Here is a 23,624-nt window from a genome sequence, read left to right as displayed (position 1 = left end):
TTGGATTTCCTAAAACACCATAGATGATTTGACCATTTCAGGTTGACTTTGCAGAATATAAATTCAGCAACATTCTCACACTCAGCTAAGGGAAGCAACCTGCGGCTCTCCAAATGCTGAACTGCTACACCTGGGAAACTTTGGTGAACTACAAGTCTAAGCAGGCACTGGGAACTAGCAAAAACAATTACTGCAGAGCCACAAGGAAGGTGTGATTTAGCAGACCGTACAACTTGGAAACACAAAGTGATACTTGTATATATTTACTATTACCTTGTAAACCTTCTCTGTATGTATTCTATACGTTCCATATATTATGTGATTTTATGTGCTTTACAGAATGGCGGATACACACTGTTGATATGGCAAATATCAGCATAATTATTGTACGCAACATAATGTCACAATGTGACAGTGCATTTAGCTATAATAATTGTGTAACACCAGAAATTCATTTACCGTGCAGATTAATATACATCTGGCATGTTTGTAATGGATATCGGGAGCGCATCAAAGACAAGCAGCGCATACAACGGCAGATATTGGGCGCATCTTTCTGACATTATGTGGGTTTATCAGATGTAAAGGATAATAGCCTCATCCTCCCTGCAATCATTGTTAATACCAGTCTCCAACATATGCCTATGCCGATCCAATTTACTGCAAAATGTTATTCTCCAGCCCTGTCAAATGACTGCGCATCCGTGTAGTAAGATTTATCAGCTCAGAAATGACAAAAATCAGCTCTCTAAATATATATGGCAATGGAAAGTTGCCTTTACCGCTCAATTCTTTTAAATTAAAAAATATTGCCTGCTCTGATAAAACAGTTTAAAATGACTACAAGTAAAGATGGAAGCTATTAAGTTTTATCGCGAGCACCTGAGGAACTGTTTGCATGCAATTCAAAATGTTTCTTTATCCTCCTGAATTACTGACACTGGCAAATTAAAATGAAGTGGCTGCATATGGCAGGGACAATCTTCACATTTACAAATATCCTGGAATATCATTAAATCATAAAGGAGAAAGCTGTGGGTTATATATTATGAATGTTGCCTAATGCATTCCCAGCTTTGTTATTTGTTACAAATTTGTATACCGGGGACAAAATTGGCCACTTATTCAGCGGCAGCAGCTGGTTGGAACATTGTATATCACAGCCAAAAAAAAAAAAAAAAAGAGAGAAAGAGCGGGGGAAGTCTCAATTAACCTTCCGAATGCCAATGAGGTGACTAGTCACAGCCTGACGGACAGACAGTCTATAGTATTAAAAATACAAGCAATTGATAGCACTTTTTCCAATTTCAAATGCTACATCTTATGGGTACTGTCAAAGACTGGTTAATGTCAACTTTATCCAGATATGGTCTATTTATTAGCAGCAGTGAACATTCTCAAACATTGAGGACAATTTTTATTCCAGGTAAAGTGGAGATTATTTTTATTTTTATTTTTAAAAGCACCATACGTAGTCCTAATTTTCCACGCCTATATCTGGCGGGTTCTAAAATAATGCTCATAGATGTTTAAGAGCATTTTCTTGTTTGAATGTCACTCCCAGTGTGAGGTACAAAATTTACTCTGTTTACAACAGTCCCTGCCCCATTGGAGCTTACAAAGTATTCTTTGTACAGCTCTACATAATATGGTGGTGCTATATAAATAAACAATAATAAATAGCCTATCACAGTTGGTTTGGTCAGTATTACCTTATTTAGCCCTGTTCCACAAATGGCTTTTTATAAGCCAATTAAAAAAGGGCAAATAGTTCTGGATAATCCTGTAAATAGCATTATCCAGAAGTGTATTCTCTTTTTTTACTAATTTTCATATCGTCCATAGACAGTGTAGCTTGGAAATCTACGTAACAGTAGTAAAATTAGAAATTTCTAGCATTCGACATAAAAAGCTAACGATGTAGCCTAACATTGCTCTAATAGCTCTAATCATAAAGGCACGCTGTACCAATTGGTGCCAAGCTCCTCTGTGGTACTCTGGTCTACTTGAAATGACTCAAGCATTTCCGGATCGACAATGATCATCATTAATATATTAATTGACAGAGATAATCTATCCAATTATAAACTTAAATAGTATAGTCAATGTCTAGATCATAAAATGTTCATGTCAATAGGTTTGGCAAGGAAAAGGAAATCACCCTCCCCCCCCCCTCGCCCCCCAATTAATTTCAATGTGTTTATTGTGATTTATAGTAGGTACTCAAAAAAACTGTATGGAAAACAATGAACCATGAAAATACACAGTAACCTTAACACAGACTATCCACACATATTTAAGAGACTAAAATGAATCAATTAAACAGGTCAGACACCGTGGCAATCCGTGGCTCTCTAACTGTTGTGGAACTACAAGTCTCAGCATGTCCTGTAAACACTGGTGTTGATCTACAAGTTACAGCATGTCTTACAGACACAACAGTAGCTTTCAGAGAATGCTGGGACTTATTGTTCAACAACAGCTGGAAAACTATACGTTGCTTACAGCTGTCAAACATTAAGATTCCATAAACACATTCAACAGAAATATTAGGCACTGAATTGAAGATGTAGAAATAAATGCTAAGATTGGTCAGAATAAATCCCATTACAATAAAATTACACATTTATTTCAGACACACTGGAGAGACTTACCAGAGTCTTTTGCATATGTTAATCATACTATATGTGCTATAATTGGAATACAATAGCTTTAGGGATTTTTAACATATAGTACTAATTAAACAACGCTTGGTATTAAAAAAAAAAAAAAAAAAAAAAAAAAAAAAAGGAAAATGTTTTAAAGCTTTAAGTACCAGAGAGACTTACAATGAAGTTAATCATGTGCAGCAACAAAATATTTCATGGAGGAGTGTGGAAATTAATTCTGTTTAAACAACATCTAAATGTACTGAGCAATAACCTTCCCCCATTTTCAATATTTAATGTTAAACACTAGAAGCGTATGCACACCTCCCTATATTAATAGAAGCGCGGTTCATTTTGGCAGTATTTCACTGATGTAGCCCAAGGCCATGGGTAATGGAACATTACTCACTATGATAGCCAGATTTCTTCTGCATGGCGGTTACAGGGCAATCTTTATGAGCCAGAAGAAGCTGTTTCAGCTGTGCCACTTCATTTCTCAGCAGGGTGACTTCATTCTAGAGGTAAAAGGGAAACTTTCTCTTTAGAACCAAACGGAATAAGTTCTCAAAAGTTCACAGCAAAGTGCTAACATCCGTGCAATGTGCTGACAGTTCATGAGAGGAGCTTTGTAGCATTCGAGAAAGAACTGGTTAGAGAAAATACAAAATAACAGTTCACAAAAGGAACATAAAATACAACAAAAAATACAACAGCACAAGTATTAAATAAAAACACACACAGCCACATATTCCCCCACGCCCTTTGCACATACAAGATTACTAAATACTACTAAAGTGACATTTAAAAATGTTTATGTAAAGCTTTCCACGCCTCTCTGCAGCAATTTGGGGGGGGGGGGTTGTAAACCCACGGCCGCCGATGAGCAGTATGGCGTTGGTTATACTGCAGGTCCACAGTACAGCCACACTGAAATCTGCATTTACCTGGCAGTCCCATTTCAAGGTCCACTGTATTGAACAAAGTGTTGGCGTCTTCCAATAGGGAAAAGCTGTTGACTACAGTAGGAATTAGGTCTGTGCACTGGAGAGCTTATGGTCAGATGAATAATTACGAATGCTAAACATTTAACAGTTTTTATCATATGTAAATGTATAATAAGTTGTAAGCTTGCGAGCAGGGCCTTCTCACCTTGTCTGTTTTACCCAGTTTGTTTATTTGTTTGTCTCCAATTGTAAAGCGCTACGGAATATGTTGGCGCTATATAAATAACTGATGATGATGATGATGATAATAAGTACTCTATGATTGGGACGGAAGGCGTAGCTTTGCGATACCGTGGCGGGGGAACATTTTTCTAGTTTGAGGAAAGGACGATACTTCATCATCATCACCATTTATTTATATAGCACCACTGATTCCGCAGCGCTGTACAGAGAACTCATTCACATCAGTCCCTGCCCCATAGAAGCTTACAGTCTAAATTCCCTAACACACGCACACAGACAGAGAGAGAGACTAGGGTCAATTCTGATAGCAGCCAATTAACCTACCAGTATGTTTTTGGAGTGTGGGAGGAAACCGGAGCACCTGGAGGAAACCCACGCAAACACAGGGAGAACATACAAACTCCACACAGATAAGGCCATGGTCGGGAATTGAACTCATGACCCCAGCGCTGTGAGGCAGAAGTGCTAACCACTATGCCACCGTGCTACTTACTCTCAACTGCACACTCTCATTAAGGGCCACAGCCTCACCCTATATATCTTATATTATATCTATCTATGAGATGTGCCCAATTGTAAAGCGCCACAGAATTTGCTGGCACTATTATAAATGTTGATGATGAGAATAATATATATATATATATAGTTTCTTCTTGTGGTTTATCAATCTTTACCCAATTTGCAATTCTTATCAAGCACGAAAACATTCATAAATGTAGCTATTCACAAAATGATGGTACAGTATTGGCTCTAACAGTTTCTTTGCAAGTAAATGCACACAGAAAGATAGAGTAATTGCAGTCAAGAATGCATTGTCTTAAGTCTTTAGCAAAGAACTGTAAAAAAACCAAAAAAACAGTTTACTATATTTTTTAAACATATATTAGATAGTTGAAGTGAAGTTGTACTAAAGTCATAGTAAGGGCTTTAAATGCATAGGTTGGGTTTTAATAATTAGTAATTCTAACTAAGAATCCTGAACTAAAGATCACCCATAAATTCCATGTTGGTTAACACCTTATGAGGCTGAACAGCACACATTGCAATGCGATTTATAAGGAGGTTTTCAAAGAATAGGTATTTTTAATAGGGCAAATATGGCTTAGCTCAAATGGGTTAATTTTCACATAAAAGGTTTATGAGCTGTTGAGAACTGGCTGCAAACTGAAGGTAAATCATTACAGAAGATGGCAAATACATTTAAAGTAGAATAAACTGTATAAGATGGGCAGTAAAACTGATGCATTCAATAATTACATTTATTCAGGGACATAAATGCATAACTTTGCAGCCTAAACTTTGTGTTTGCACACACTGTGGACATTTCCATCAAAACTAGAAGATAAAAATAAATGAACATATAAATAAACCTTAGTCATCTGATTTCACAGGGAAATTAGGCAGGGGTGTAACTTGAAGTGTATGGGCCCCATAGCAAGTTATGGGGCCCTCTGCGCAACATCACAAACTCAAACCCATCCCCATTCAAAATCCAATAGAACAGAGACTGAATTATATATACATTGTATCCTCATTTTCCATATTATATAACTGTCTAGATAAATCTGCACATTGGACAGGGCCCGTGTGCTGCTGGTCTGAATAGCACTGACCTGGATTGTAGTTATGGCCTTGAAGATCAAGGTAACCCTATACACATGCCCTAACTAAAATGCTTTTAACATTTACACGCAAGTTGAACCAACTACTTCTGCAAATTAACTAACACTCCTGACAGTAGAGCATATCAATGCTGTAGGAAAGAGGCACACAGTGCACCGTGCAGTTGACATCAGGAGCTTATTCAGATGCATTTGTACCTGTTTGTACGGGTGCATGCTTGGAGAGATTGCAGTAAACCTGAGGGAGTAAAATGTTGCTCCTCCTGACAGAGGAAACTAAGTTGCTTGCTGGAAGTGGAGTGGCCGCAGCAAGGTGGAAAATCATATCATAGGACAAGATATTCTGATGGAGCAGTTGCGGCATTTATAGTTTAGTAGGTGTTTGCAGAACTTTTTTTATAAAGTGATTTTTAGAAGTCTTCTAATGGCTCAGGCCATTACTTTCATGGGAAGCTTTTTGCACTATCTAGGCAAATGATGAATGAAAGCACATTTGCATGTAAACAAAAACATTAAAATGTACAAATGTGACATGAGATACAATCCTGATATATAACTCATTTCAGCGATTGAAGTGGACATTTAGAAGTGGCGGTATGGAAATTTAAAAGGGACAGTATGAAAAATGTAATGGGAATGCAAGTGAATGGAGTCTGATAGTTTTACAATGAAAGCCGTAGGAGAAGTGGCAGTATGGCATACTACCGTATACACCACACTTTGACCACCCATGTAAGTCATACTTACCTACTTTTGTCCGGGATGGGGTCCGTCGAAGGGGCGTGACCACGCGTGGTGTGCCATTAGGCTCCGCCCCCTGTCAATCCTATGCAATTTCGGCCAATTGCAACAGGGAGTGAGGACACGATGCCGTGTTTAGCCCCGCCCCCACCCATCTTCAACAACGGAGGCAGCTGGATCCGGGATTTTTGCCTACTCTCTCAGGAGCCCGGGAGAACTCACAAAAATTCGGGAGTCTCCCGGACATTCCGAGAGAGTAGGCAACTATGATGTAAGTAATAAATAATAGATCACAAGTCTACAAATGAAAGCTCATATCATCTGTGTGAATGTTCTTCAACACAAGGAATGGACCAATAGGTGCATTTTACCAGGTTTTTCAGCTGTGCATAAAATGATACCAAGTGATGTCACTAGTTTGTATTAATAGGTTGCACTCTCATCAAAAGTGCCTCAGCAAATAAAATAGTCATCTCCACTGTGTGCAGACAATGGGTGCACTAAATTATAAACATTCATAAATATACATGTAACAATTTCAGGAGTGTTTGAGATAAAGTTGGGCTTGTAAAAGATATTATTCCTATACCAGACTTCCTGCCAGTTATCCTACTGAAGGTCATGATCTTTTCTGTTTCTGAAACAGCTGATTACAGAGAAAAATAACTCAAACTTTCCTGCGTTGTCAAGTTATGGGAACCTGAATGTTTTACATATTCCTCTGTGAATGTTATTAGCAGCTCTTTTATATAAAAGGTAAATGGTATTTTACTTTAGTATTGCTTTAACCTTCAGTTAACTGCACACTGCAAGTAACACTGCAAAATGTTACATATAACTCCCTGGGCAAACATATGTAGTACAAAGAAAGCTTAGCATTATTATTAATAAATACAATTTTTAATAACCTTATTTTTGAAAGTAGATTACATAAAAACCCATAAGAAAGTACAACTATTATTTATTTGTTTGATTGGTCTCCTTTTATAAAACTGCATAAAGTGATATGAACTACATTTGTCAGTAAATCTGTCAACATGAGAGCTACATAAAACACCGGAATGTGAGTCGATCTATAAGAACCTACACCAGGCTTGGCTAACCTGTGACACTCCAGGGTTGTGAAACTACAAGCCCCAGCATGCTTTGCCAATATATAGCAGCTTATTGCTGGAAGGGTATGCTGGGACTTGTAGTTTCACAACACCTGGAGTGCCACAGGTTAGCCAAGTCTGACCTATACTATCTATCTATTTGTTAAATCATTGGAAAAGAGGAACCTATGAATAGTGGGTAACAGATTGTCCAAAACAAAGCAATGCCAACCACTGTACACCAAAGCAAGGAAAATGGTACCATATACAAAAATATCTTTCCAGACAATTTCATTAACAAGGTTTAACAAAGGACATCTGCAGAGAATAGAAGAAAAACACGCTTGTCATAAGTTAAATGGGAAGGTTATTTGTGAAAGAACTAGAGTGCCTTCACTGAAAGGGATATAAGTAAGGACTCAATTAGGATCAACTCAATAGAATTGGCCTTACAAGTAGTTAACGATTAAACTGGATACTGGAAACTCTTTGCTAAACTCATTCATACTTTTGGGTTGTATTGTGTAAATTGTGCTTCTGGTCATGTTTGATTATGGTCAAGAAATTAATTATGCTGTAATATATATATATATATATATATATATATATATATATATATATATATATATATATATATATATATTTATTTGTTGTTTCTCATGTATGTAAGGGAGTGCCAGCACTGTATCAACTAACAGACGATGGTTTCCAATAGCTTCTTGATCATTTTCCCGCTTGGCATACTCCTATGCAATCTTTGTTCAGTGCTGTCCTTAACGAGGACTCATGAATACTGATAAAATGTACGAGAGGCCTGCGCACCCTCAGGCGTTACCTTCATGGTCAGACTAATTATTATATACCATGGTCTTGTAAGGGTCATAACACAAATCACAACACCTGGGAAAAGCAAAATAACTAGCGGTGAAGCCAAACAGCCTCAACATGAGCATGGGCTATGATCATCCTGACTACCCCACGCCATTAAATAAACAATTAATAAAAACCCACTAGCTTATTATAAGTCTGATATGACCAACAGGTTCTGTCCAGCATATAATGCAGTCCCCATCAGCTTCCTGCACATTGACATCTCTCTTTCAGGTCATGTTCAATCATGTATTGTGACCAGGAAGCTGAGGGTGCAGGGAAGGGCTCAAATTCACATCTAATTGGCATTTCAAAAGGACTGGATCGAACTCCAATGATTTCCGTATCCTAGAGGATCCCATAGTTTCTCCAATAAATACAATGAATTTTGTATCAATAAGGCCAATTAATAACCTTTTGTATATTATTTGTTTAGTCAAATTCTATCTATTATTAGGTTAAATAAATACATATTTATAGACCTGAAACAGTCACAAACACTCTCACTACTTAGCCATCATGGGCAGCACTGTGGCTTAGTGGCTAGCATTTCTGCCTTACAGCACTGGGGTCATGAGTTCAATTCCCGACCAAGGCCTTATCTGTTTGTATGAGTTTATCAGAGGTTGTATGTTCTCCCCGTGTTTGCGTGGGTTTCCTCCGGGTGCTCTGGTTTCCTCCCACACTCCAAAAACATACTGGTAGGTTAATTGGCTGCTAACAAATTGCCCCTAGTCTGTGTGTCTGTGGGTGTGTGTGTGTGTTAACGAATTTAGATTGTAAGACCCAATGGGGCAGGGACTTATGTGAGCGAATTCTCCGTACAGCACTGCGAAATTAGTGGCGCTATATAAATAAATGGCAATTCATAATCATCATCACCATTTATTTATATAGCGCCACTAATTTCGCAGTGCTGTACAGAGAGTAAGGTGCTGGTTAGAAGGCAGTACAGACAGCACAAATAAATGCATTACCAAGACAGACTTTTTGAGGCTTATGGAGACACAATTTCAGCCACGTCTCACTAAGGAGACAGACAAGTTTACCAAGAAAGTCCATTTTACATTGGGCTACACATTGTGTGGTTTCAACAGCCACAATAAGATGCAAGTGTTTTTTTTTATTCAACTAATATCCTTATGTAAAAAGGAGTGTGAGTCTTTCAACATTGATCCTGTGGCGTACCATATGCAATATATATTTGTTTGATTCATATAAGAGTTTTGTGGAGGTCAAACCCACGTTTGCTCACCCTGACACAGTGACTTCTACATTATGCAACAGCTGTCATGGACTTTTCTGCATTTTAGCTTCTGAGTCAGTCAGCCCATAGGGCCACCGCGGCCCTATGATTCTACATGTAAATTGCTTTTAAAGCCGTTTTCTACTAGTATTTCTTATCGTTTTGGATGTAATAAAAGTTTTGTTACATTATATAAAGCTGGAGTGCTGATTTATCTTCTCATCACCCTGTTACATGACATTAAACCAGGGGGGTACCTAGGATAAAAGGAAATTCAGAAATACCAAGTTATGCTTCATATAGGAGTTATATATTTATTTATTTTTTAAAGAATTAGAATAGCTCCTTTTTACACTATTTTAACTGCATATATTTCACAAAAATACAACGGCAGACATTACCATGAAAAATGTAACACTAGTAAGCATAAAGGCCCAAGAGACAAATCTAATAATGTGATGCTCATATTTTCCTGCTTCCTTCCTGCCTACCTGGTAATGTGTGGCACAGATTCAAATGCTTTTCAACCACACCAAACACAATTCTGACATTAAACCGCTGTGAGCTAGTCCGAAAACTGTTTGTGGTCTAAATTGCCATGCGAAAAGCAGACCTCCCAACATATTACTTTTACTATTAAATGCAACGTAAAAGTAATCATGGGTCATTACTGCCCACTATGCTGATCAGCTTTGCCAGCATGTCAAGTGAAGAGTTATTAAGGAAAACGCAGGATTGATTAATGTGCTCACATAAAGAACGCTTTAATTATTTCTGTGACATTCAATTTTCTTTACAAGTCATTCTGTTCTTCACAGCTGACGGCTTTGCTTTTGGCAGACAGAGAGATTCCGCTCTCTTGAAATCACCACCAATGTGGGCATCTTAACTATTTGCTGCTTAGCAGAAAAACTAATACAAGCTAATAATCTGTATAGAAAGGAACACATTTTTATGTGTAACTATGTTACAGATGGCTATTCGGAGGCAGAAGTAGAGGCTAAAGCTGGGTACATACTATAGAAAATTACTTCGGATACGATTTCTGTAATGACTTTACCAACTACTGAAATTCCTGAGCTTGCCGATTCATGTGTACACACCACGATTTACTTTCAGATCTGTGCTCTTCATCTCTCATAACCATCTGCTGAAAAGATCGTGACTTGTACTCTCTATAGATATCTGCCTATATTTGTGGTCGTGAGAGCTTACACACTTCCACATTTTGTCTGACATCGCTGATCGCGATTTTTAGGAAGTTTAGAAAACCCAAATCAACAGATGCAATGTGCTTTGTACGATAAACATGATTGCTGGAGTGCACACATTAATGCGATATCTGCACGATAATTGCATCAGTGTGCGCCCAGATTAAGTTATAACATTGTGATACCTGAAGAACAGAATGTGCGAGGAAGATTTGTATCTTGGATTCTTACACCTTCTGAATAAGTAAACGCTGTGAGGTCGCCAGATATCATTATAGTCACCCTTTTTTCTACATTATAAATTGCCATGGTGAAATGGTATCCCCAGATTGTAGTTTACCTCAAAGTAGAGTTCTATAACCTTATATAAAAGACACTAAAACTTGACAAGGATTAATTTACTTAAAGTACCACTTTCCAATTCAGACACCCATTACGTTTGAGGCAGAGAATATTTGTCCACTAAAAAATATAAAAACTTGTGTATTGTTTTGCTAAATAGTACTTGAAAGTTACAATACTTGTACTTTACCAAAGCCCAGGAAAGAACCTAACCATTCTGATTCCTGAGATGCCAACCTAACTATTGCTCCCCTCAGCCAATATATTGTTTTTTATGTACTCTATTATGACAGAAAAATACTGCAATTTTGTTCTGTATTAATATGATTTTTTTTTTCAAAATATAATCTCTACAAATTTCTGCCTGGCACAGACTCTTTAGCATGCTTCATTACAGGCCCCAGCGCCCACTAAACATGTCTATTCCTCTATCCCCTTTGTGAAAGCACATTGCTCAATGCAGAGCAGGAGGGTGGCGCTTCTCTATCTTGCATCACTCTGCTGCAGCTTATACTGCATGCTTATTTCCTGATCCAAGCCAACAATTTGGTAGACAGGTTGGATTTTCACAGAAATCATTCAGAGTGCAAGGGTTGTGGGGTAGAAACAGCTGGCCTAACATTCACTGAGAAATGAAAAATCTCTTTCACAGCATGCAAAAAATAGTTTAGGTTTAGTTCCAATAACTGAGTGAATAACTAGACACACTTAAGGCGAGTTGACTTTGGAAAAGGACACCAGTAGAAATATACACTATACAATGGAGTAGAGCAACGTATACTTTCCATAAGTGTTTTATAATAAAGAAAAGTCTGGCATGCATACACCATGACATCATTACTGTGTCAGAATAAGCTCTGTCAGCGGTGATCACAAGCAAGTGCAGCTCTCAGCTTGCTGCGTTAAATACTCCAATTCATCTGAAATTTTTGATTGACTGCAACAAGATTTAGAAATGGTTCTGCTGAAAAGTGGAAACATGTGAAAGGAGGATTGAATGGCTTATTGGGAGTGAAAGGGTTAATGCTAGATGGCGTCTTAAGTAACCATATGGCTCTTACATGATTTCCACATTGCGCTAGAATTTTTATTGGCAACAGCTTGTCTGTTTTTCAGCTTAAGGTTTGCTATGCCTCAAAACCACAAGGTTTAAATTAAAAAGTCCTAGGTTATTTTAACAATTTACTAGCCTCCCAAGAAGATGGTGTGTGATCAGAGCACATTTCTCTGTCTCCTGGGTCATTCTCTTCCATGCTCATACCCATAAGGCCCATAGTCTGTCCCGTGCTGAAATATAATAAAAGGATACAGGAAACAACTACAGCTCCTGGAAAACAAAAAGATTTCAAGTGGAGGGTACTCGACGCCTACACACAATGGACGCAGCCATTATAAGAATCCAGAGAAAAATCCCCCAGCATACCGCTGTTAACCATTAACAAAGCTGCTATTTCTACTTGTACACAAAAAAAAAAATAGAGGGCCCGATTCATTAAGGATCTTAACTTAAGAAACTTCTTATTTCAGTCTCCTGGACAAAACCATGTTACAATGCAAGTGGTGCAAATTAGTATTCTGTTTTGCACATAAGTTAAATACTGACTGTTTTTTCATGTAGTACACAAATACTTGATAGCTTATTTGTACACTGAAATTTAATGTTGATATTTGTGTGATACATGAAAAAACAGTCAGTATTTAACTTATGTGCAGAATACTAATTTGCACCCCTTGCATTGTAACATGGTTTTGTCCACAAGACTGAAATAAGAAGTTTCTTAAGTTAAGATCCATAATGAATCAGGCCCAGAATTCTTAGTTACACACATTTGCAAACACATGATAAGCTACCCACCACATCACGGCGCTTCTGGCAACATGGTGGTCATACCTCTAATCAGTGAGGGTCCTTATTTTTGGGTCATACATATGTGTTATTAAATTAAGTGCTAACTCACCAAGAGGTACCCAAGATCCTCCAAATGGCAGCTTTGTTACTGTATTTGCTCCTTTCAGGATAACCTTTCTCTTTCAAGCAACTGCTGTTAACCTATAAATTGATAAAGCAACTTTCCTCTCTGTTTTATTATAAGAATGCAGCCGTTGGGCCTCAGTGATGTTACTGGTTCCAAGTAAACAATATAATAAACTATAGATAACATCAATATGAGGAAATATAGATAAACTGCATTCTTATAATATTAGCATAACGCACAAAATCACTGCTTCCACTATGGTACTCTTTAATGAGATCTTCTCATATGGCAGTCTAAAGTGGAATTGTCACACAGAACCCATATTGTTGTCCAAGTTACTCTAAAAAAAAAAATAATTGAAAAAAAAACAACCCATGATGATTATTTTTGAATCCCCCCTAATTGTTAAAACAAAGGTCATCTTACTGGCTGGCATTAATATGACAAATATGAATGGATATAGCACCTGTCACTCAGATACACTCAGGTATTCCTGTCTCTACAACTTGTGCATGTTCGCTTCTTTCTAGAAAGCATCATGAGGGTACTAGGTGTACCTATTCATATCTCCAAACTGTCCTACCCTCTCTATTCCAGCTTTGCCCCACGGGTGAGAAATTTGGGAGGTATATCTTCTTCACTGCTGTTCTGCATGGCAGAGCACAGGTGAACGGGTGCCACACACTCTGGTGCACACGGCAATGAATGGCATTTGGTGGGGAGTAGAGTACAGGGCAGCTTAGCACTTCTAAAGCACTAGGCACACCATCCAGAGGTGTGGGCACGTCCCCATTGTGACTTGGTCATATGCCCTGTCCCGATATGATGAAGACGCAAGGTTGGGAGGTATGACTTATGCACAGTCCCATCTACTCAGATGCAGCACAATACTCACCATACAGCAGTGAGAAAAATCACTCATATGTCAGTCACATGACACAGCAGGTTGTCTTCCCCAGAAACGTGCATTAAGGATAACAAATTAAATAGTATGGAAATACTCATGACACTAATAAGAAAGTAACAAGGAGTTCTGAGCTGACCTTGAAATTTTAACTTCCTCAAACCTAGTCGTCATGTGGTATATTATAGCCTGTTACATTCTGAACAAAATGATTTGTTTTATTGAAATATCCCAAGCCTGGCCTGAGTAAATACGGTTTTTGTATAATCACAAATGCTAAAATTTGCAAATTTATTTTTTTTACATTTTCTATACCCTTATAAAGGAGACAAAAAAAAACCATATCAATTTGAGACCCTTTCTTATAGTACTGCATGTTTGCAGAGAATAAACGTAACATTGCATTGGATGAGTGGACATGGATTGAGCATGCAGTGATGAGGTAAAAAAAAACATCCAAATATTGACTAAGGTATGAGGAACTGTCCTGAGATTATAGCCACAATCAACAGTTAAAAAAGTAAATTATTTAAAAACAAAATATTTGCGTAGACATCATGCAAATTAATGTTAGGAAACTACTGAACTAACTAAAAACTTATTATATAGTTAGCATTATTACCAGCTTTGTCAATATACTGAGGACAATTCCCAAAATATTTCAGAATGAATAGAAAAGATGAAACCCAATACAGAGAAGTGTCCCCACTCAATAATATTGCCACGGACACCTCTTGGAATAAACAAAAATAAAAATGAAAAGTAAAATATCAACTTAAATTTTTTATTGCATGAAGAAAAAAAATAAGAAAAACACAACAAAAATGTGAATCATTCAAATAAAACTCAGACAAATCAATGACTGCTTTTATTGCGTGCATCCCAAAGCTTTATGTAAACATACCAACATTGAGCATACAATGAATTTCCCCACAAATGATTAAAGTGTCTGCTTTTATATCATCCCTATGAGGCATCTCTCTGTTTGCTTTCAGTATTGTAATGTTTTTGTAATGAATGGAATAAACTATGGAAGTTTTAATTGCCTTTAAAAAACAAACTGTATTAAATACACTCATTGCGATATGTGAGTGAAGATCTTCTTCCCTCACTGGCAATGCCCCAAAATACTTTGCAGCTGGTTATGGGTTGAATTAGCATAATGATCCCCTATCCAAAAATATGGTCTAGAGAAGACAGACGGCTACAAATAAACACACTGCTGAAATGACAACTGTCATCAGCTTTGCTGTCTAATTGTGAGATTCATCATATAAGGCATTTCATTCCACCGCAAACCATTTATATCATGTCAACACTTGCAATAAAGCTTTCACTTTCAAAGTACCACAGGCTTTTTTTTTTTTTCCTTCTCCCATTTCTTCACTGATTTTTACATTGAATACCACTTTACAGACGGGATGCAGTTTTAACACAAAATTAAAAGATTCTCTGTATTTCACAAATTACCTACTAAGTTTACGGAGCACACATGAGGGCAGTGGAGTAGACATGTCGGGAAAAAATAAAAAATCAATAGAAATCAGAAATGCTTTCACTTAAACACTTAATGGCACAAAAGTTTTAATAGGTCATTAGTACCTGTAGCTGCACATTAAATGACCCCAGGTCCTCCGCCTTCTTTTCCAAGGACTGCACCCACACTTTCCTTTTCTGCCTACACCTGGAAGCGGCTGCACGGTTCCGTTCTAAAAACTTCCTCCTTTTTTCATCTGGGTCATCGCTTGCTGCTTTTCTCCGACGCCCCCCTGTGCTTTGAGTTTGTGGGGCGGGGGGAGCTGGAGAGGACTACAACAAACAAGGGCAAAGTAGTTAGTGTCTCACAGAGGGGTCAGTTGGATTATATTAAGCGGAGTGCCAAGCATTTGAGAGATAGGTATACATACACATATACATTCACCTTATTATACTGTATCAAACCTTCAAACGGCAAACAGCTTATGCTGCTGCAAGTGAAATGTCAACTTTAAACAACTTATACAACAGCTGGTGAAGCAACCTCCCAGAACTGCCTTCTGTTCAGTAAACGCTGAGGAAGTGCACAGAGCAAAAGTGTATAAAAATCACTCTTTCATTGCAGAAAAACAGAATGAAAAAATTCAAACATCATAAAGCATAACACAAAATCAGTTCTAATACATTTACATTTAATGTAACCAACCACTTTAAACAAAAAACAAAATAATTTAGTTCATGCAAGAGATGTAAAAATGTTTGAAATTAAATTGTATATAAAAGTCAGGAATGTCTCCAGCGTAAAAAATATAATCAGAAATGTGTTTTAAGATAAGCCAGCCCTTTTTTTTTTTTTTAAATATTCCTTTTGTATTTGTCTAATGAATATGTACAGAAAAAAGTATATTAACTTTCTTATTATGGGACATTATCTATTATCTCTGTCTCATTAACCCCTTATATCCTGCCAGGGCTCTACTGTCAGTGCTAGAATAGTGTCATATTTCAGCTTGAGAACAATGCACTTTTCCAACATGCAGCGCCTTTAGAGTTGAAGAGCTATTGTGTGACAATGTGGGAACCTTTCCTCTTCATCCCTGAAGGGTGATTCGGTACTTTCTAGGCAATATGCGCACATAGCGTTTATAGTATTATTGGGTATAAGGTCACCTCTAAAATAGAGATGGGTTTTCAAACGGCACCTAAAGATTTGAAGGCTGTGGGAAAGTCTGAAAGACCGTGGTAGGGAATTGCATAAGTGGGGAGCACACGGGAGAAGTCTTGTACACGGGAATGAGAGGGGGGTACCAGAGACGAGACAAAGCGCAGGTCAGAGGTAGATCTAAGAGGCAGAGTATTTTGATATGACATTTGAGATGTATACAGGGATGGTATTGTTGAGGGCTTTGTAGGCAAAGGTGAGTCATTTGAATTGGGTTCTAGAGGACATAGGGAGCCAGTGTAGGGATTTGAAAAAGTGGTGCAGCAGATGTGGAGCAATGAGAGAGGAAAATCAGTCTTGAAGCAATACTTAGGATGGATTGAAGTATATATATGGGTGTCAGGAATACCAGATAGCAGGATGTTGCCACAGTCAAGACTGGAGATAATGAGAGAATGGATAAGAGTTTTGGTAGCATGTTGAGTAAGAAAAGGGCATATTCTGACAATAATTTTAAGGTGGAATCGACAGATCTGGAATAGAGTCTGGATGGGAGGAATAAAGCAGAGGGCAGAGTCAAGTGTGACACCAAGTAAGCAGGCTTGCAAGACTTAAATTTTGGTGTTATGGATAGTGAGGGAGATTTGAGGGCAGGTGGTGACTCTGGTAGGAGGGAAGACAATAGGCTGTGTTTTGGACATGTTGAGCTTTAGGTACCGTTGGAACATCCATGTGAAGATAGCAGAAAGTTAGTTACACAACATAGTACAAAAGGAGAGAGGTCAGGGGAAGAGATATAGATTTTGGTGTCATCAGCGTAGAGGTGGTATTGGAGGCCGAATGAGTGAATTAGTGCCTCAAGAGAAGAGGTGTAGCAGAGAGGTCCAGCAGAATAAGTATGGAGAAATTACCCATAGACTTTGAAATAAGTAGATCATTGATCACATTTATTTAGATCTATTTAATATTAAATGTGGGGCTATTAATGCAATTTTTAGGTTGATGGCGTCTACTCATAATATAATAGTCTGTAAGGGCTAATAATGCAATGTGGGGTCTCTGTATTAAGTGTGGGTGCTAATAAATTAATGACAGGGCTGGCTGGGGGGGGGGGAAATAGACCTGTTTATTCAATGTGGGTTCCACTTATTTAATACAGGAGCTGGAAGGGGGAAGGAGCCCAATTACTAAATGTGGGTGTTATTGATTCAATATCTGGTCTGGTTGGACGAAGGATGGCCTACAGTGTTCAGCGGTCGCTTGGTTTTCCAGGAAATGAACAGTACCTTTTTTTATCCCCCAAACAGGACTCCAACATTCAAGGAAGGATCCAGCCAGACAAGCAGTAACAGAGTTTAAGATGGCAACAATAGCTGCAAGAACAGGTAGGAGTGAACAGCACAGTCTGACAACTGTCCCTATATATACCCTCCCTCAAAACATTCCCCCCTATTCATATATGCTCCCCACGATTCTCTCGTTGTCATATATACTCTCCCACTCTGCTACTTTCTATGCTTAATGGCATAATGTGACCCAGGACCAGAAGAAAAGTGCATGACCACACGAGTCTCAAATGTGGATTAGGCGGCACGCACTTGATATGTATTCAAGACTGATGTGATCGTCTTGATCCACCACTGCTTGGAGGCATTTACCTAGTGGTAAGAGGGTATATATTATGTTTTGGGCATGGCCAGGTTCAAGACAACCTTCAAGGTTTGCTTATAGCCTGCACAAAGGAACTGTATAAAATAAACATGCCTTCACTCTCGAAATGTCCGGAAGGTCTCCTGGAATCTGGAGAAAGTCTGCAATTTTTTCCCAAGGCAAGAGAAGAAGGCTCAAAAACACGATTTGCAAAATCACGGTCACCCTACCGCTGCTTGATGATGTAAACAGCATCACTGCATAGCAGTGACGTTTACATCATCTGGGGATATCATGAAGCATTAGTATAACGCAAATTATGTCACCCAAGCCTTACTTTGTAGGCCTTACCTTTGCATGGTCCGGAAGTCTACAAAGTGTGGCAAAGAGGCCTGTTTACCACACCTCTCCTGCATAGGGACAGATGAGGTCCTGGGGAATTTGCAGCTTAGGGTTGCAGACAGCGTTAAAAAAGTACATAGCAAGACTCCTAGGCTGAAATCACAGAGATGGTCTAATGAGTTAATTAGATAATATAGGGAGGGGGTTAGTAACTGATGCTGAACCAGTCAGCCAGTGGTTAGAGAGCTGGATTGTGATACGTTAGCTTTAGGGTCACCAGGAGGTGTACGCAACTTGGTTTTGTTTACTGGTATAATCCTGACAAGAATGTATGCTGTTATTGTGATGTAAACAATGAACCACCATTTGATTACAAGCAAGAAGCTGTTGGTGTGTGATGTCTGTGGGGTGGCAGTGCCACAAGGTGTCAGAAGTTCTACAAAAGTAAAAGTATGGTATAAAACCTCTATTTATGCCTACTCATAGGATACATGCAATGACATTTTTTGACAGAAACTTAACATGATGTAATATGATGTACTGATTTAATCTGATATTGAAAGTGGATTTTAGCTTTTTGACTCAGCAGCTGTTTAATCATTGGCTTGAGGCATTTGACAGTTATGTAGAGGGTTAAAACACATTCTGTAACACTTTGCTACATTAAAAGGAGCTACAGAGGAAAAACAGGGTAGGATTAAAGAAATGCAATGTAACTCAGGCTTCAAGTGAAAATTTCAATAATTGGAAGTTTAAATTGCAATAATCACTGTTAATAAATATATTATATATGCCCCAATGGAGTTTATAGTCTAATTTATCTACCACATAAATACACACCAGGGTAAATTTAAACAGATGCCAATCAACCTAGCAGTCAATATATTTTCAGACAAAATTTTCAAGAGCTTATCAAAACAGACGATATTTGAGAGTTTTGATATGTGGGGGAGGGGGGGGGGGGTTGGGGGATATTTTTCTGCGCAAACCAGAGCTCTTCTTTAGGACAATTGAGGGACACATACAGCCGGTATCTCCGATTACGGAACATTATTAAGTTTCATTAAGCTGCATAGCAAACATCACAAGCTCGGTTGAGGAAAGGGAAATTTTATGTATCGATTTATTAATCATTTCTTTTTCTAAGAAAGCAATTTTTATCTTATATTAAATCGGTCCTTTATTTAAAAAAAAAAAAAAAAAGTTCTATTTATTCACTAAATAATAATTATTTTACAGCAGTGAACCTAGGCAGGATATCAGCCTAGGGATATTATAATAGATAACAATGGAGTGAAAGCTGGGTTTCTCAAACATTTACTTATCATGTATACCCCTTATTATGTTTAAATATACACCAAGTACTTCCCTAATGCGAGTACAACAACAAGTAGCATGTTTGTTCATGGAATTGTATGTACTGTAGTTTTTAGTCACTTATACAGAAAACTGTTGTTTTGCCTCAAACTACACAGCTTTGCATACTCCTTGAATTTGTCTATAACGGTGGTAATCGTAATAACGATTATCACAACCCTGACAACCAGCATACCTACAAAGAAACACAGATTAGATAAAAAACAGACATCAATATAAACAGACTTCCCTAGAAAGGGACGCCGCACATTTCCAATGGCTGGATGATGCTGACCGCAACTAATTCCGAACACAGACCTCTCCGGCACTTGAGTTCCACGTCACTGAACAGTGCGACCTAGATAACTGTTCATTTAAAGCGGCAATGTTGGGACCCCACAAGTTAACACTTAACCTGCGGGGTCCCAACATTTCTAATCAGCGTTTCTTTGTAGGTATGCTGGTTGTCGGGGTTGTGGTATTCGGAAAAATGTACCCAACCCGTCTATGATGTCCGAGTTGCATGTACCTCATGTATTGAGAAACCTATACCCACATAGTACAACAGTAATCAGTTGTATCATCAAGCAAGCTTCATACCGGCGTTTCAGTAGTTGATGTGGCAGGCTGCTGTAGTGACTGTGGGTGAGCTTCCTCCGACTGAGTCCTTACAGTTTCACTTGCATGTCCCTTCGTGCTTTCACCATTTGTTACCTGAGGATGTTGCTGGGTCAGAGCAGCTTTCAGTCTCTAAGGATTAAAGTAAACATGAAATGTTGTTATCAAAATATAATAAAGTGGACATCACAAAAAAGAAATAAAAAAAAAAATGGAACATAATGTCAAACCCAATAGCCTTTTCTTTTCTACAATAATATTTTGTTATATTATTGCTATTAACAGCTATGCCACTATGATATCAAACCTCAAATATTTACTTTATTCACGTTTTAAGTCGTTTCAACGGATAGCAAGAGCATTGCTGGAAGGTGTGTGTATCTCCAAAAGTCACAGGGGCTGCTTGTTGGAAGATTGGGTCGTCAAACACACAGCCTGGATGGCTAATCTCACTGTGGTTTTTCTGTCCAAAGACCACCAGTCCTTTTAAGATTACACTCCATTATTTTGCACGCCTTAGTAGAAGTTACATGTAGCGATGGACTTTTAGGCTGCTGTGGAACTACGAGATATGATGCAGGGTCCTTTTATAGTCTGAGGTTGTACAAAAATTCTACGAACATAATTTTAAATGAAAAAACACTTTTGGAAACCTGGTATTTACATTACTATTTAAAAATATAAATAAATTAGAAATTTAATTATTTTATTTATTTATATATATTTTTTTAATTCTAATGTCACAATGTTTTCATCTATCAAGATAGGCACACAAATTGCTGTAATGCAATGTCATTTCTAATAATTTATTTGCAATAAATAACGTACAACTAAATATGTGAAAAGCACGGATTCCTCAAGTTGCCCCTGAGCCTTTCTGCAGGCGCTTGAACTGAAAAGGGTATTAGTGTCTGGGCATGAGTTGCATGAAAGACGACACTGCCCCTTGGCTCAATGTTGTGAAAGCCTCCAGGATGTGGGGTTTCCAGCTGTGCACTTGAAGGGGATTCCTTGGCAGAGGTCACTACACTCCTAAGGTTTAATTGAAGGATGTAGTGACACTGTCAGTTAGGACCATGGTCACTATGGATTTGCAACAAAATGGTATTGAAACTTTACACTTAAGGCGCTTATTTAACAATGTGCTATAAGAAGCAATGATGGGCTGTAACTTATAGAACACAATCATATCACCTTTTAGCAGTTCAGTTTATTCAGACTAATGAAAGTCGATATCAGATTGGTTAATAACGTCTATTGCTTGCACAATTTTTTATTTTTAAATAAGCCCCTGGAAGTTTAAAAGTGGAAAGCCAATACTACTTACAAGTGTATTTGTAAATACTACCAGTAATTATGCTTGTAAAGGAGGAATGGTCTAATTCTACCTCCGCTGAGAGATAAATATACCACAAAAGACAAAAGTTTAGTATTTGTCTACTTAGTGAGCAATCTGTGATCCAAACTATGATACAGTGTAAATGATATAAACAATTGACTATAATAATAGGGACTCTATATTGGGCTATAACTTTTTTCTCCCAGTGTACCATAATGAAAAAAACAGGCATGATGAAAAACTAGCAGGCTTGGTTTATCTAATGGCTTTATCTAGCGGTTTTACAATACAGACCACACTTTTTTTTTTCATAGTGCAATATATATAACCAACCCCCACCATACACACACACGCATCGAATTTATTACTTTACTGCTCCTATGGTCCCAGCACCTCTTGACGTGCTGGACAGCAGGTTTGGCTGGGATGTGTCAGTTTCCTGCACTCTGATTGGTCAAATAGTTCCAAACATCCACCAATCAGTATGCTAGGTGGCAAAGAGGATTGCAGAGGATACTCCCCAGTCATTCAGATTGTGTTTATAACAAGACACAGCTGGAACAGCCAGTGAACATCCTCTACCTGCCTATATGCTCCCACAGCCATTAACTATGTGGATGCAGGTAGGCCACCCCAAAAAGCACGGACTGGACAGCGGATGCCCTCGTCCCGGCGCTGTCCTTGACACATCTCATTCTGCGAGTGTGCACTTTTTATTCACTCTGTCAAAAACAGAGCAGTAATGCAGTGGTTCCCTTGGTCCATGTGCATTACTTTATACTAAAGAGTGAGAGTGTGTATGTGTGTCTGGAAATTACTGCTGAGGACAATATTACTAATCAGCCACTGTCAGGCAACCATTTAAACAGCATTAACTTTGTGTTTCAGGTAATTCAATTCGTTCAACACATAAGGGCATTAATTGCTAGACACAATCATTTTTGAACATGGAACATAAATGCATGTATAGCAAGCTGCTGAGCAATCAGTCCTAACTGACAAAAAGCAATAATTCTGTCAAAAACCTATGCACCACTGCAGAAACAAAAATGTTTCCATTTAGAGAAAAAAAAAAATGTATGTTTTAATGGGGTAACACATAATAAAATGGGATGGCAGATTGAACAGTCTAAGAATATTTAGCAACTATCACATTGCACAATTTAGATTAATGGCATTGTAAATTAGACTTCAATAGCCAGGATGACCGAGGCAACGTATTGACACCAGCTGAGGCTGCCCAACCAACCACCTCCCCCCTCATCGTACCTGCTATCAGTTCCTGCAGTTGTCCATTAAAAATAAAACCAAGACAGTTAACCACAAAATAATGCTGCAATTAAACACTGTGAACCATTGGGTAAACCGGTTACTATAAATTCACTGTATACCCAGTGATGCTACCTAAATTTATACTGCACATACACATTTATTATTTATTCTGCAAAATCAATTCTCCATTTACATTATCATGTGTTCTTTAACTTTTCTGCCCAGATTCTATGAAGTTATAAGATTCCATTGTCTAAATTAGAACTTATCAATCATACTTCTTCGTTTTGTATATTTTGCAAAAATTAAGTTAAATAAAACAATTAGTAAGCAAGGTGGACTTGAAGTGCAGGAGAACACAGACTTAGAATAGTCAGTGTGTGTAATTATATATATATATATATATATATATATATATATATATATATATATATATATATATATATATATATATAAATTTTCAACCTAACTGTGCTTGTTGTAAGGTTTAGGGAAAGGATAGAAGCATCTCGCCCACCCTTGTCTTTGACTAAAACCTTAGGTTCACCATTAAAAAGTAGACACTCGC

The 23,624-nt window shown here is 37.9% G+C and overlaps 1 protein-coding gene across 3 annotated transcripts in view; it reads right to left on the bottom strand.

The window, feature by feature from the left end:
* Positions 1 to 23,624, bottom strand: part of ATF2 (activating transcription factor 2) — a 68,211-nt gene that overhangs the window by 7,697 nt on the left and 36,890 nt on the right. For 2 of the 3 annotated variants that reach the window (XM_075180577.1, XM_075180578.1), the window contains exons 9-11: positions 20,428 to 20,577; positions 15,444 to 15,650; positions 3,058 to 3,163 (exon numbers count right to left, since the gene is read on the bottom strand). In XM_075180577.1, the coding sequence (XP_075036678.1) occupies positions 3,058 to 3,163; positions 15,444 to 15,650; positions 20,428 to 20,577 (463 nt within the window). Of the gene's footprint in view, positions 1 to 3,049; positions 3,164 to 15,443; positions 15,651 to 20,427; positions 20,578 to 23,624 lie in introns of those variants that run through there. The other variant, XM_075180579.1, reaches the window with a different exon arrangement.

Source organism: Mixophyes fleayi, chromosome 7 (assembly GCF_038048845.1).
Source record: "Mixophyes fleayi isolate aMixFle1 chromosome 7, aMixFle1.hap1, whole genome shotgun sequence".
NCBI classification, from domain to species: domain Eukaryota; kingdom Metazoa; phylum Chordata; class Amphibia; order Anura; family Limnodynastidae; genus Mixophyes; species Mixophyes fleayi.
This window is presented reverse-complemented; position numbering and strand designations above follow the sequence as displayed.